The 14,169-nt window shown below is 54.0% G+C and overlaps 1 protein-coding gene across 4 annotated transcripts in view; it reads left to right on the top strand.

The window, feature by feature from the left end:
* The window catches only part of TSPAN9 (tetraspanin 9), a 195,771-nt gene that overhangs the window by 100,074 nt on the left and 81,528 nt on the right, over nucleotides 1-14,169 (top strand). For 2 of the 4 annotated variants that reach the window (XM_088801424.1, XM_088801420.1), the window contains one exon: nucleotides 9,272-9,351. The exons of 1 other annotated variant lie outside the window; for it this stretch is intronic. In XM_088801424.1, the coding sequence (XP_088657550.1) occupies nucleotides 9,289-9,351 (63 nt within the window). In that variant the 5' untranslated portion in view covers nucleotides 9,272-9,288. Of the gene's footprint in view, nucleotides 1-8,448; nucleotides 9,352-14,169 lie in introns of those variants that run through there. One more of the 4 variants, XM_019717419.3, reaches the window with a different exon arrangement.

Genomic DNA, 14,169 nt, shown 5'->3' with positions numbered 1-14,169 from the left:
GTGAAGCTTTATTTTGGCTAGGTGTGTGGACATGCCCTCCGCAGATGTCCTGGGCGCTCTTCTGCCCTCTGGCTTTGCCTAGCTGTCCCCTACCAGGATGCACTTGCTCCTGCCCTCTGCCTGTTCAGCCCTGCCCATCTTCCAGGAGCCAGGTTAGGTCCCGTTTCACAGGGTGGGAATTTTAGGGCTGGAAGGAGCCTTAGAGGAGCAGCTAGCCCAGTCTCCTGGTTTTGTAGTAGAAGAACCAGAGATCACATGGGTAATTGGTGTGCTGAGGCTTTGCTCCGTAGGCGTGAGGCGGCCACAGCGCTGGAAGCCCCGAAGCCCTGCCTGCTGCTGCTGCCCTGCTCTGTGCACACCCTCCTTTCAGCTCCTTTTCATTTCTTCATCAAGTGTTCACTGAGCCCCTGCTGCTGGTCGGGCATTGAGCTGGGGACACAGGCGTGAGAGAGCCAGACCCACGCCCGCTGCCCTGGGGTTTATGGTCCAGTAGGAGAATTAGCACGTTGTCACTCAAGTAAACATGTACTTGAGTGGACCCTTGAACTTAGGGGTGCAGACCTCCCTGTGGGGTCGAAAATCCATGTGTACTTTGGACTCCCCCCAAAACGTAACTACTAAAAGCCTACTGTTGGCTGGAAGCCTTACTGATAAACAGTCTAGTAACACATGTTTTGTATGTTGTATGTATTATATACTGTATTCTTGCAATAAAGGAATCTAGAGAAGAGAAAATGTTAAGAAAATCATAAGGAAAATATTTGGTTGGTGAGAAAGTAATTGGGGTTTTTGCAATTATTTTTAACCCTTTAAACCGCAATTACTTTTGCACCAACCTAATACATTTACAGTATTTATTGAAAAAAATCAGTGTGTAAGTAGATCCACATAGTTCAAACCTGTTTTGTTCAAGGGTCAACTGTACTTTCAAATTGGGATGAGCGCTACGAGAGACAGAGGCCAATGGTGCTGTGAGACTGTGGATGGGGAGGGGCTTTCATTTAGATGGTAGGGGGCTGGCCAGAGCACCACAAGAGACTTTTTTGAAGAATTTATAAGAGCTCAGGGATGAGTAGAACTAAGTTGGGCAGTGCATTGTGGAGGAGCATTCCAGGCAGAGGGAATAGCATGCGCAGACGCTCTGAGGAGAAAGAGCTCTGAGCGTTCGCTGGCTGGAGCATAACGAGAGGAGCATAGTTGGAAACGGGGCTGGAATGGTAGGCAGGGGCCAGTCATGCTGGACCTTTGAGGTTGTTTCAGGATTTCTTTTTTAAAGATTTTATTGGGGAAGGGGAACAGGACTTTATTGGGGAACAGTGTGTACTTCAGGGCCTTTTTTCCAAGTCAAGTTGTTGTCCTTTCAATCTTGGTTGTGGAGGGCGCAGCTCAGCTCCAGGTCCAGTTGCCGTTTTCTAGTTCCAGGGGGCGCAGCCCACCATCCGTTGCAGGAGTCAAGGAATTGAACCAGCAACCTTGTGGTTGAGAGCCCACTGGCCCATGTGGGAATCCAACGGCAGCCTTCGGAGTTAGGAGCATGGAGCTCTAACCACCTGAGCCACCGGGCCGGCCCGTGTTTCAGGAATTTGGGTTGTAATAGAAAAGTAGGATAATGTGCGCAGGCACACGCGTGTGCACACACACACACACACACACACACACAATCATAAGCTCAGTAAAACGGGAGGCCACGGAAGGGGTTACGGTAGGAGAGCACTAAGAGTGAGGTGGCCTCGCTGCTCTGCGCAGTGGACTCAGTGCGGGAAGAGCGCTGTGGGAGGGCGCTGCAGGAGCCAGGTGAGAGGATGTAGGGCTGACCCTCAGCCGCACCTGTGGAGACAGCAACAGTGGCAGGTGGCTCACTGGACAGGACTTGTGTTTAACTCCAGGTGGGGCAGGTGATGATGGGGAGTCGAGGGTGACTCTTAGGCTTCTGGCATAAGCAATGGGAGGGGTGTTTCACTGTTTATTGCTAAGGGGAGGGCACTGCTGTGGGGGCGGGAGGCAGGGCTGGGGCAAGGTCAGTCCTTCTGGGGCATGTGAAATTGGAGCCGCCGCTGAGACAGCCAAGTGGGGATGCCAAGTAAGAGCTGGGCATGCGTGCTTGGGGCTCAGAAGACAGGTCAGGCCCAGGTAACATTTAGGTGTCATTAGCATGTGGGTAGCACTGGAAGGGATGGCCAAATGCAGGCACATCAGGCAGAGCAGAGGTTCCAGAACTGGGGGACTCCCTGACTGAGGAAGGAGCTGAGGAGGAGGGGCTGCCAGCACTTACCCTTAGAATTTGAGCCACAGAACCTTTGGTATTGATTATGTGTTACTTTGTATTTTTCTCTGCTCAACTACATTATCATTAGGTGGGGACTGTCACCATATTTACTATAATAATAATTACTGTTGATAATGATAAGGCCTCAGTTCATTGAACATTTTCAGGCATGAGCTATGTGTATTACATTCACAACTTTTCATCTCTATTTTTAAAAAAAATAAGTGTATTGGGGTAACATTGGTTAATAATATGCTGTAAGTTTCAGGTGTACAACTTTATAATACAGCATCGTTATATTGCATTGTGTGCTCACCACCCACAGCCTGGTTTCCTTCCATCACCATATGTTGGACCCCGTTTACCCTCTTTGTCCTCCCTCCACCCTCCTCATCTCTATTTTCTCACATACTGCTTGGGAAGGTGTGTATTATTACCTCCATTTTATGGTTAGAAACTGAGATACAAAGCAGGTAAGTGGTCATTACAGGTCCCCCAGCATTTGGGTAACTCACACCAGATGGGATGTGGACACACATCTCTCTAATCCCAAAGCCTGGGGTGTTTCCATGACATCATTTTGCTGGAGCTTTGTTCCCTGTGTTGGGGTCGGTTGGTGGGTATGGATGGGGTCACTGAAGGCGTCTGAGCAGATGCCATCCTTTCTCACAGACTGGGCCCAGCTGACCCACGGTTGTGGGGCATGTGGTGTGTGCTGAGTGCTGTTGGCTCTGTGTTGATCCACGCACACCTCTCAGCTGGCCCCTCATGATCTAGAAGCCTCATTTCTCGTACTCCTGGCTGCGTCAGGAGTAGGACGGCCGGCCCGTTTCCTGGGAGCTAATTGCACAGCCCCACCAGTGCATGCTCTGATCAGTGTTCTCAACTGTCACTCGTGGAACATGGGCACACTGCTGAGGGTCTCGTCACAGTCTTGTTTTCTCAGTAGCCAGCAGTGACCTCTGACAAGGGCTGACCACAGCCAGCTCTTGGACTTTGAGACGTGGCCGCAGCAGCAGGGAGTCTGCACGAGTTCACCAGTGGTTCAGCTGGAGGCAGAACCGTCCTGACAGCTGCTCCCACAGGCGTGGCCAGCAGGATGGGGAGGGGCCCCAGGGCAGCTTGTCCTCTGTCTCACTCCTGTCTCAGCTCCTGTCTCAGGTGTCTCTTTTTTCCACTTCCCACGTTTCTCGACTCTTCCTCCAAAATGGCTCTCTGACCCCTAAGTGTTTATTAATCTGTACATTTCTCCATTCATTGCAGGCTGTGTGCTAGGGACATGGCTGTAAACAAAATGGTTGACTGCGTGGCATTTACCCTCTGTCATCTGTAGCTGGGCATTTAAAGTTCCTGAGTTCCCTTGTCAGGTTCTGATGCCTTCAGACAATCTGCTTTCTAGGAACAATTCCATAGATTTCTGGCTTGGGTCCCATGCTCTGGTTAATGAACTTGGGGCTCTCAGGCTGTCTGTGGAGAGAGCGCAGGGCTTAGGCATGGGGTCTTCCTTTTCTCCCTTCCCAGCACTTCCTGAGTACTGGGAAGGGATCCGTGTTGGCCCATCAGCTCTGACTGCCCTGTGGTGTCACTGTGACTGGCTCTGGGTTGGGTGGTGAAATGATTAAGACACAGTCCCTACCTTTTTGAGAAGCCCAGTGGCCAGACCAGGGGCAGGTGGGCAAACAGTCATTGCAGCCTGAACAAAGGGCTGGGGAGCCCAAAGGAGGGAGAGCAGGCCTCTCCACAGAGGAGGTACCCGGCCACCCCTGGTAGACTGTCCCTCTATCTAACTGTGACCCTCCCGCTGCAGCCGAACCCTGTTTGTTTGTTTTCCTTACTAGGCTCAGAAACTAAACAAATGAAAAACAAAACTACCTTTAGCTCTTTTCTACCTTCTTTCACCATTGTTGTTGGTCCTGAATCCTGGTCAAGCGGTAACACATGCCGTTCTAGCTGTTCAATTTCCATAGCGTAGCTGACTCGCCTCTGCCTCTGGACCCTCCTCACCACCCCCTGCTAAGCGGATCTGCACGCAGACTTCTCAGGGTGTGGGCCCCCTGCTATGGATCTCTGCCGCCTGCCCTCACTCTTGGCACCGGAGGTAAATGGTTTGCTGAGCAGTTACAGTTTTTTCTGTATCACTGAAGAAGATCCCAATTTTGGAGTTTAAATACTGGAGTGAAGGGAGTCTCCCTTCTCCTATCATAGCAGCCCATCTCACACATTCCTTAGGACAGTAAGTGCCACATGGTGTGTAATGTAAATTCTGGGTGAGGCAGCCTTGCTGGAGGCCTAGAGGGACAGGAGACTTCGTCAGCTGCACACACTGCCCCATACAGAAATAGTCAGCACAGGTCCAGAAGGGATCCGTGTTGGCCCATCAGCTCTGACTGTGTGTGGGTACATGAGAGACCAAAGATTGAGCTCTGTCTCGCACTGCGAGCCTGAGAAATTCAGTGAGAGGCAGACAGAGCTTGGCATTTACTCTGAAGCCCACATCTCCCTAGTTGCCAGTCAGCAGAGATGTTGCATGTTGATTTTACGTATTCACTTCTCTTCCTCCCCTCTGGGAATTCTGTACTTACTTCATGTTTTTTGTTATTAAAGAAAGAAAAGGCAGCTCTGCCTTGTTCACATGCTCAGAGATGTCAAGGGCAGCCTGTGCCTTCTGGCTCTTCTGACATGCGAGTGGTTGAGGGTCGGGAGGAGGCAGGAGAGTGGCTTACCTTTTCTCTCCGGTGGCTCCTTCTGTACCCAAATCTAAGAAACTGAGGTAAACCATAGCATCTGGTATTCTGGCCACTCCTCCACCCTACTGACAGGCGTAGCTTCCTAGGGCACCAATTTTGTGATGTGCCCCCACTGCTTGGGAAGCTCCCGGCCAAAGTCCGGACTCTTCATGTGTCATGCAATGCCTCGCACAGTAGCTCACTTTGACTCCCAGGCACATTCTCCTGCTTTAGTCAGTCCTGAATCCTCATTGCCCTGGAATGTACCATACCCACTCCTTCCTAGATAATGCCCTCCCTCTTCCACACCCACTCCAGAGAGCCCTCTGCAAGGGGAGGGTCCGAGGGCCAGCTCTTTGGTGGTCCTAGCATGGCACAGGCTTGCTAGCTCAGTCTGCTTTGGGCTTCTGTTGGTGCTTGGCGTGGGGGTAAAGGCTGGTCTCTTTGGCTAGCTTGTGAGCTTCTTGAGGCCTGCGACCATGCCTCACACATCTTTGTATCTTCCAGGCTCCTGGCTTAGTGTCCTGCTCATGATGAACAATCTATTACGAATGCATGGCTTGTTTGTGGTGGGAGGAAGGACAGATGCTAAACCTGCCTTCCTATACCTCCTCTCCCAGCTTTGTCCAAGCTGTCTCCTTTCATGGACTAGCTTCTGGCTTGCGGACTACATTCTCCCTGCACCTCTTCGTTCTTCCAACCCTCTATAACTCAGGGCCATCTCCTTGGGGACTCACCTTAGCTGATCATCTGTCCAGTGGCACCTCCCAAGCACACTTCTGCCTTTTGCCCCATACTCAGGGTCCTTTTATATAATGAGCTCTCAACAGGACATGCGATTTCAGGTTCCCTGTGTGCTTTTAGAGTCTGTTAGACTGGAAGATTTCCAAGTGCAGGAACTACATTTAGAGTCCCAAAGAGTAAAGAATGTGAGCTTTGAAACCACAGTTTGTTTATCTGTGAAACGGGCTAATAACCACAGCTATCTCATAGGGTTGTCACGAGGATTCAGTGAGTTACGTTGTGTAAAGCCTGGTGTCTGGGATATAGTGAGGGTTTATAATAAATCTAAGTTGTTCTTATTATTCTGATGATGACTAAACTGGATGCCCTGATGGGACCTCACTGAAACTTTGTTAATAGACTGAAGAATGGGACTTGAGTGCCCTTTTGACAAGTGTGACCAGGAGGGAGCAGAACTGTTATACTGGGCAGGCTCCTCTCTTACCTGCCTATTGTCCTTCACTCTCTGCTCCCCCCCAATCCCCCAGTTGCTGAGGAAATAGTTACTGGAACAAATCTATTTATAAGCAGAAATGACAGTGGGGAGGCTATTGAGGTGTGAGTTGGGGAGAAGAGAGATAAAAAAAAAGAAAGTAGACGGGGCCAGCTGACACCAAATCCCCATGTGAGGCTAGTAATAACAGCCCCTTATATTTGTTCAGCGCTTACAGTCCTCGGACTGTTCCCACATGTGCCAGCTCACTTTATTCTCAGGACACCTCCGGGGGCAGGCTTTATTAATCCCCATTTTAAAGAGGAGGAAACGGGAGCTCAGGAAGGCCAACTACCTTGCCCTTGATCACACAGCTACAAACTGAGCTAAGAGTAAAGAACAGGTCTCCTGACACCCAGTCCAGCTGGTAAATGACCTCTCCTGCATCAAAGAAGACATGTTGTAAGAATGAAGTGGCGGCTGTGAGACCTCAGGGGCCTTCCGGTAGAGGCTGCAGAGGAAAAAAGGTGTTAGCCATTTCAGTCAGGTGGCTGTGGGCTCTGAGAGGAGCCAGCCAGACATCTGCCCCCCCCCCCCCCCCCCCGTAGATGGCACCCACAGGACCTTGTGCCCAACCAGGAGACAGCAAGATGATGTCTGTGACATACACTTGGTTTCATCGCTGGGCTGTCCTCTGAGTGGGGACCCGGCTCAGAATAGTAACAGCACTGCCCGCCCCTGGAAAGAAGCTGAGCTGCGCTCAGAACCTGACTGATCATACCCCCTAGGTCGTAGGCCTGCCTGGGAGCCTGCGCAGGGCCACCGCAGAGCCACGGCAGCAGCCCTGTGATGAGGGTTTGAAGTCCTTCTGGTGGGAGTAAATGTCACCCTCCCCTTGCCCAGTTGTGGTAGCTCTCTTCCAGCGTGGCCTTGGTGATGGACGTCCTTCTGCCTCTGATTCGATTGTGTGTGTGGTGTGAAGGGCAGGGAGCAGCACACCTTACACCTGTTTCCTCAAGGGCCTGGCCCTGTACTCAGCACAGTGAAGCAGGTGTGGGATAAGTGTCTGATGGGATCGGCGGAGGCCATTTCACACACCACGCGGAGGGCATGAATTCTCTATCCAGCCATCCCTGTGTAGCGCCCCCCGCAGGCCAAGCCAGGCGTTGGGGATACAGAGTCTAGTGGGACTTGGCCCTGCGCTCTCAACACTCTCTTGGTGGTGGCAGGAAAGTGAGGTGAGCTCCTCACCCCCCAAGTTTCTAGTCTTTGTTTGCCACTGTGGTAGCCCAGGTCGGCAGGGCAGACTTTCTGCACAAGCCCAGCGGATGCTGCCCCATGCGCAGTGTTTTATGGTGGGATGAAGTCGCCTCCTAGATGTTCCCAAGCCCCTAGCAAGAGCCTTCTTCCTGCTGTTTCCCTGACCAGCTCCTCTCGGGTACTCCTTACCGGAGAGGACCCAGCCTGTGGCCAAGAGCACTCCTACATCACTCTTGGCATGGGCAGGACACCACCTCGGCCACCTACTCTTCAGCCTGGCGGCGGTCCCAACCCGCGTGGCGTCCCACCCGGGAACGCCGGGCGGGGGAGGGGGACTCGCGCAGCTGCAGGAGCCTCGCGGAGACGTGCGCGCGCGCGTGCACGCAGAGGGGGCGGGGAGGGCGGCGCGCGCCCCGTGGAGGCCCCAAACGTCTCTCCCACATCTCACGCCGCTCTTGTGGTCCCTTCTTCTTGGTGCGTCGTACACGGACCCACGTGTGCAATAGCGTGGGGTGTGGGGGTGTGTGTGTGTGTGTGTGTGTGTGTGTGTGTGTGTAGCCGGGAGACCGTGCGCCCCGGGTCAGACAGGCCACCGTGTGCAAAGGGGGCGGCGGCCAGGGCGACAGTGGCCGCACTTCTTTCCCCTTCCAGTCCTCCCCAGCCCTTTCCTCCGGTTTCCTTGGGTGGTTGGTACCTCCAACTATTCCCCTTCCTCTGCCGCCCCCTTTCCTCACGTAGAAGAGACCAGCGCCTTCCATGAAGGTTCTGGTTCACCCCCAGCTCGAGCCCTTGACATTTAGCGAGAGTTCGTGGCACACGGGTGTAGGCACATAGCAGAACGCTAATCCTATTAAAGATATGGTGTCATTGGGGAGGGGGGAGGCTACCCCCCACCCCCTGCTGGCAGGCCTTGCGCTTATTGGTTGAATGCAAAGCAGGGGGCGGGGCCAAGGGCCCGGCCAGGGGGCTCTGGGCGATTTCGGAGTCGGGAGTCGGGGCTGGGATTTCGCAGGGAAGCCCAGCAGTGGCAGCTGCGGCGGATCCCCCGGCACTGCCCGCCGCGCGCCCGGCCAGCCCAGGGCTGGCGAGCAGCTCCGCAAAGTCGAGGAGAGAAAGGAGGCGGAGAGCCAGCAAAGTGGTCGGGCTCAGCACCGCTGCTTGGGCTGGGCGAGGTGTACCCAGAGAGCCTGGATCCCCGAGCCCTGGTGCTTTGCATGAAGCGGCCAGTGTACCGGGAGGCGAGCTGACGCTCTGGGAAGAGAAATCAAATTGCAGCCTCCCCAAAGACGCTAAGTTACGCAGGCCAGTCAGTTCCCAGAGAGCGCCCGCGAGCGCGCGGAGAGCCGAGCCGCAGAGCCCTCCCGGGCCAGCCGGCTGGGAGCCGGGCGCCTTCCAAGAGGCAGAGTCCCCCCCACTGTGCACCGGGTCCGACCCAGAGTGCGTCCCGGTACAGAGAGGGGGCGTGCAAGGCTACGGCTTGGGCGCCCCCTCCGTCCCACTCCGAGCGATGCCCCCCGCCCCTCGCGCCCCCCGGGAACGCCGCGAGCATGGAGAAGTCGAGTAGCGAGGATTCTTCGATCCACCGGAGTCCATCTTTGGACAGCAAGGACTCGGACTTTGCCAAACCGTCCACCTCGGGCCGCCCGTTCGGCCGCGGCTTCACGGCCGGCGCCTTCTACGGCACGGCGGGCTCCCGGGGCCAGAGCCGCGCCGAGGCTGGCGTCAAGACTGACAAGTACAATGCCCCCAAAGGCAGCAAGTACGTGGTGTTTTACCTGGACCTGTCCTTTGTTTTCCTCCTAGAATTTAAGAAGTGCAACATGGCCAGGGGCTGCCTCTGCTGCTTGAAGTACCTGATGTTCCTCTTCAATTTGATATTCTGGGTGAGTCCTTGGGCCGAGCCCTCCCTTTGCCTCCTCTCCTCTTTTTTGCCCGCCGTAGCGTGATACCTTTTTCCTCTTCGGTGCTGCATTGCTCTGCTCTCTGCACTACGGTAGGTGGTGTTTTTTTTTTTTTTTTTTTTAAATCATTTTGCCCCTTCGTCCTTGTGTCTTTCTCTTCCTCTCTCTCCTCGGTGGCTGCATGGAGGCCCCAACTTGCCTGTCTTCCAGGAGACTTACTCTATTCCTAGGAGGCTGGCAAAGTTTGCAGCCACCTCCTCCCCCATAAGAAACCCATTGTGGAAGTGCCTCCCGCAGGGTAACCTGCAGCACTAGGTGTGGGGTCAGACTCTTTAACAGCTGTGACCCTGAATTGAAGGAAGACACAAGTGTGGGTGGCCTCCTGAGTGTCTTCTGAGTGTTCCTCCGGAATATACAAGAACACCACCTGCAGCATTTTCTGAGCATGAGGTGGGGATGGTAGAGGTCACATCCTCGTACTCCAGGAAAAGGAGCGGCAGCCCCTGTCCCGAGCCAAGAGACTCACTTGCTAGCCTGCAGATATGGCCCTGAGTTAGGGCTTGTGGGGAAAGGAGGGTGTGGGAGGGATGCTGCCGTCCGGTGGCAGGCAGCTGCTTTTGAGGGATTGCAGTGGCCTGGGCGGGGGGAGCCGGCTGGCCATGTGCTTCGCCAGCACTCAGTGCTGTGGGAACCCCAGAGACTGGAAGGGAGAAAGGGGGACAATTAGCACTGCCCCATCCTTGGTGAGAGATTCTTTTCTAGAGAAGGTGTCAGGGGGTGGGGCAGCTCAGAATTGTTCCCTACCATCTGATTCTGGAGGCTGTGTACGCAGCACACACATTCATGTGTGAGGAATATAAATGATAAATGTCTAACTAGTACATTGTTTTGTGCACCTGAAACTAATAAAAAAAAAGAAATACTAGTTAGGCAAATTTGAAAACTTCTTAACTTCATAGCTAATTGTTCCTTCATCCCAATTGCTGCCTCCGCCTTTCTTCGCCAGAGCCCAGACACAGTCAGCACAGATGTTTGGCTCTGCCCCAGGGCCTGTCCTCTTGCCTGCTGGAGGCTGTCAGCTGCCCGTGGTCCAGGAGGAGAACTGGAGACAGGAGAAAGTCATTCCCAGTGAAGCTGGGTAGAAACAGTTGTGCTTTGGTGTTCAACACTTGTGGGAAGTGACCGGCTTTAAGTGAAAAACTTTTTTGGGTGTGTTGGGGGCGTGACTTTTCCCACAGAGGAGAAAACTCAGTCTGGGCGGGAAGAAGATGGTTCTAGTCTTGGTTCTGTGTTAGCTTCTTGTGTGACCTTGGTCAAATCTCATTATCTCTTAAGGACTAGGTGTCCTTTCCAGTCTAATGGGAAGTGGTGGGCTGTCGTGATGGTCTCCCTCATCTCCTCATCTCATTAGGTATGGGACATCCTGGATCCTTGCCTTCTCTCTGGGGAGGGAGTCCCCTGCCCTGCCTTGGGCACTGGCCGCTGCTTCTCTTTCGAGGAGCCTGGTCTGAAATGATTTGAGCTGGATTTCCCTGGGTGTCTCCATGGTCTGGCGTGGCCCTCCAGCCACTACTCTTAGTGTATTACCTGTCCTGTAGCAAAGGTTTTGTGGGAACGGGCAGAAATACTGGACTGCCAAGAATGACTTCGTGGCCACCTTTGGGCAAGTGCTCCTGGTCCTCTGACTCACTCGTCAGCATCAGTGTGAGCCAAGCACTGGTGTATATTTTTCCGGTGCCTTTGGATTTACATGAACACTGTGCTTTCATTGTGCACAGCTTCTCTTTCTGCCCTGTTCATAGCCCCTTTGAGCCTTGCCCCACTCTACATATCATCACACTTTCTAGAAAGACCTTCCTGAGGATGCTCACTCAGTGCCTTGGCCAGTCTCAGCAGCTCTCCTCCCCACCCCCACCCTGCCACCTGCTGGCGGCAGTGGGTATAACCGCTGAGGCTCCTTTCTTCTACAGGATGGTCTCAACTTGGTTTAGAGACCTCCTCCCATGGCAGCACAATAGTCTGTGCCCTGCACTTAGTAGGCACTCATTATATGTTTGTGAGTAAATGAATGGAGGGCCAGAGTGGTAAGTCCACATGTTATTGTGTTGCAGGGATCCCAAGTCCCACTTGGCAGGGACTTGCCCGTGATGAAGGCCCTCCTAGCACCTTAGCTCTGGGGTGACGAGCAGTTCTTTCCATCGTCCCTTAAAAGCTTGGCAGAGGTTAATGAGCTGGTCAGTGGAGTGGCCTTCCTTTATGGTCTATAGTGAGAGGACTTGTTATCTCTTCCTAATTAGAAGGTGCCTACCACAACTCTCTTACCAGGGAAGGAGTTGCTCTCTCCTCGTCTCTGACTATTCTGATTACTTAATGTTTTCAGCATTCCCATGACATGCTATGAGCTGGCAAAAATTGACTCTCAAAGTTCTTTTCTGCTCGTAGCGTGTGAGATGATGAAATGGGACATAGACCTTAGGAAAGATGGAAAGTGTAGCAATGGATGCCTGTGTGTGAAGAGCATATATCGAGAGCTGGAAGAGCAGGTGCAGTGGTGTGTTAGCCAGGATTTGGGCAGGTGGGTCCCTGAGCTTTACTCGAAGACTTCCTGTGGTCAGATGCTTGGGCCTGATACGGGAGAAGGAGCAGAGGAAAGAGCCAAATGAGAAGAGAAACTGCTTGGGCCAGAGGCAGGTGGGGCAGGACCCCTGGGAGGCCTCTGCTTCTCCCAGCGCACACAGGGAGGGAAAGACGGGAGGTGAGTGAGAGGTGGGTGGGGAGGAGTGTGGGGCTGGTCAGAGCTGAGTTCTCCAGTACCCCGGGCAACTGTTAGGTCAGCAGACACCACTTTTTCTAGTCTCATGGCTCAGATTCTAAAAAGAGGCTTTTCTGAGGCATTAGAGTTGAACCTGAGGCCTGCAATCAGTGATAGAGATTTTCCTTAGATCCTGGAGCCTACCTGATAGTTCTCTAGACCCAGCGCTGCCACCTCCGAGCCGGCTGGGCAGGTTCCCAGGGCAGTGGTCTCACACTGCAACCCCTCCCAGGCCTGCGATTCGCTGGTTCCTTGCCAGTGGGTGGAGGTTCCGGGGTGTTGGTATTGGTGAGGGCAGGGTGGGAGGTGGAGCTCTGCTGGGTGCCTGCCTGCTGCGGGGTGGGGGTCCAGGTTGCTTCTGGCACTGCTGACTTCACCCTGTTGGCTGGCACCCAGGATGGCATTTCTGAGGGCCTGAAATAGATGGTGGGGGCTGAGGAGGGGCAGCCAGTGGTCATTCCTGACTGAGTACCACCTCTTCTTCTCCCCTGCACTCCTCACCCTGATCCTCAGGGCCAACAGGATGCTGGCTACTTGGTGGAAAGGAAATAGGAGGCCTGACTGGGACAGAAGTTTCCCCATCCTGACGTCCTCTCCACTAGTAATCAAACTGACCCCAAGTTCTTTCTCCCCGCAGTGGGACCACTGGGGTATTTCCCTCAGTCAGACATCTCTGAGTCCTCCTGGAGTCTCTGGTGGGATGCTCCAGGGAGAGGTTAAGTGAATCTAAGCCCCCCCAAGAGGGCAAAGGGGGAGGGAGAGGATAACATGGGCTCTGAGTGCTGGGGGCCTGAGTCCCCTTCTCTGATCCCAGCCTAGCTCCTCCCACCCACGTCCAGCTCCTGTCCCATACGGAGGGGTGGCGGTGGGACTGGGATTGCCAGCATAATTGCCACTCAGGGTAGTGGTTACTTTTCATGCTTGCCAGCAGAGCTGTCCCATCACTTTAAGCCATGGCAGGCAGAGCAGTGACATTCTGGCCCCAACAGAAAGTCTATTCCTTGTGGGTTGCTCCCTTAATAAAGGCCACTTAGGTAAGGAGGCAGTTTCAGTGTACATGCTGGAGCAGGGGAAAGGTTGGCACAGGGCTGCCCCAGGTAGGGTGCTGGGTGGCACCCTGATTATCCACCCCTCGGGGTCAGGCCTTTGTGGCTCAGTCCCTCTCGCACTGTCCACTTGCCCTCTGGGATCAGGCAGCTGGGTTAAGCTCTCCAGCACATTTGAGGCGAATGTTTGGTACTGGCTCCCTGTTGGTCTGTGGTGCCCAGGACGGGGGTCTGTGCACAGTTGGTGCTGGATGGCCTGGGGTGTCATAAAGAGTCTGTGGGGTGCCTTCTATGTGGGAATGGAAATGGTGAGTGGGCTGAGGGGTCTGAACAGGACAGGTACAGACCTGGCCTCTAAACAGGAGATCCAGCCTCAGCTGGGCAGCAAGAGGCATTCAGAGGCTTCCCGGAGTGCTCAGGTATGAGCCATCGCGCTGTCCTCCCAGAGGGCGGTGGTAAGTCCCTCTTTGGGGTGGGTCTGGCATGGCTCTGCCTGGGGGGAAAGGGGCAGATGAAGGGCCTGGCGGATGCTCTGAGACCCTGGAACCTGGCCATGAGGGAATGCCGGCTCTGTGTTCACTTCCTTTCCAAAGCATTAAAAATTAAACTTCCTTGTCTTAATATCTATTTTTAAATCATGTCGGAGCCAGCATTGGTGTCAATCAAGAGGGGGTGGGGAGGAAGAGGGTAGAGCAGAGAATGTCTCGGCTGAATCGGCGTGAGCATTGTCACCACCTTGAGGAAAGGGCCACAGGTCTGTCCTCTGTCTCACCGGGCAGCAGGAGCACAGAAACCCCCACAGATCTCCTTCAAGGGTGGGGTGCTCCCCAGCCGTACCTCCATGTGCCGGCTGCCCTTGGCTGAACTTGGCGGCGGGCTCTGGGTCTTACTGGGCTGTTGGGGTCCCAGTTGAGTCTGTTCACTCATGCCACAACTATTTAC

This window comes from Rhinolophus sinicus, chromosome 1 (genome assembly GCF_057876585.1).
Source record: "Rhinolophus sinicus isolate RSI-liver-muscle chromosome 1, RSI-T2T, whole genome shotgun sequence".
Taxonomy (NCBI): domain Eukaryota; kingdom Metazoa; phylum Chordata; class Mammalia; order Chiroptera; family Rhinolophidae; genus Rhinolophus; species Rhinolophus sinicus.
The sequence above is the reverse complement of the archived record's forward strand: the minus strand, read 5'-3'. Positions and strand labels throughout refer to the sequence as shown.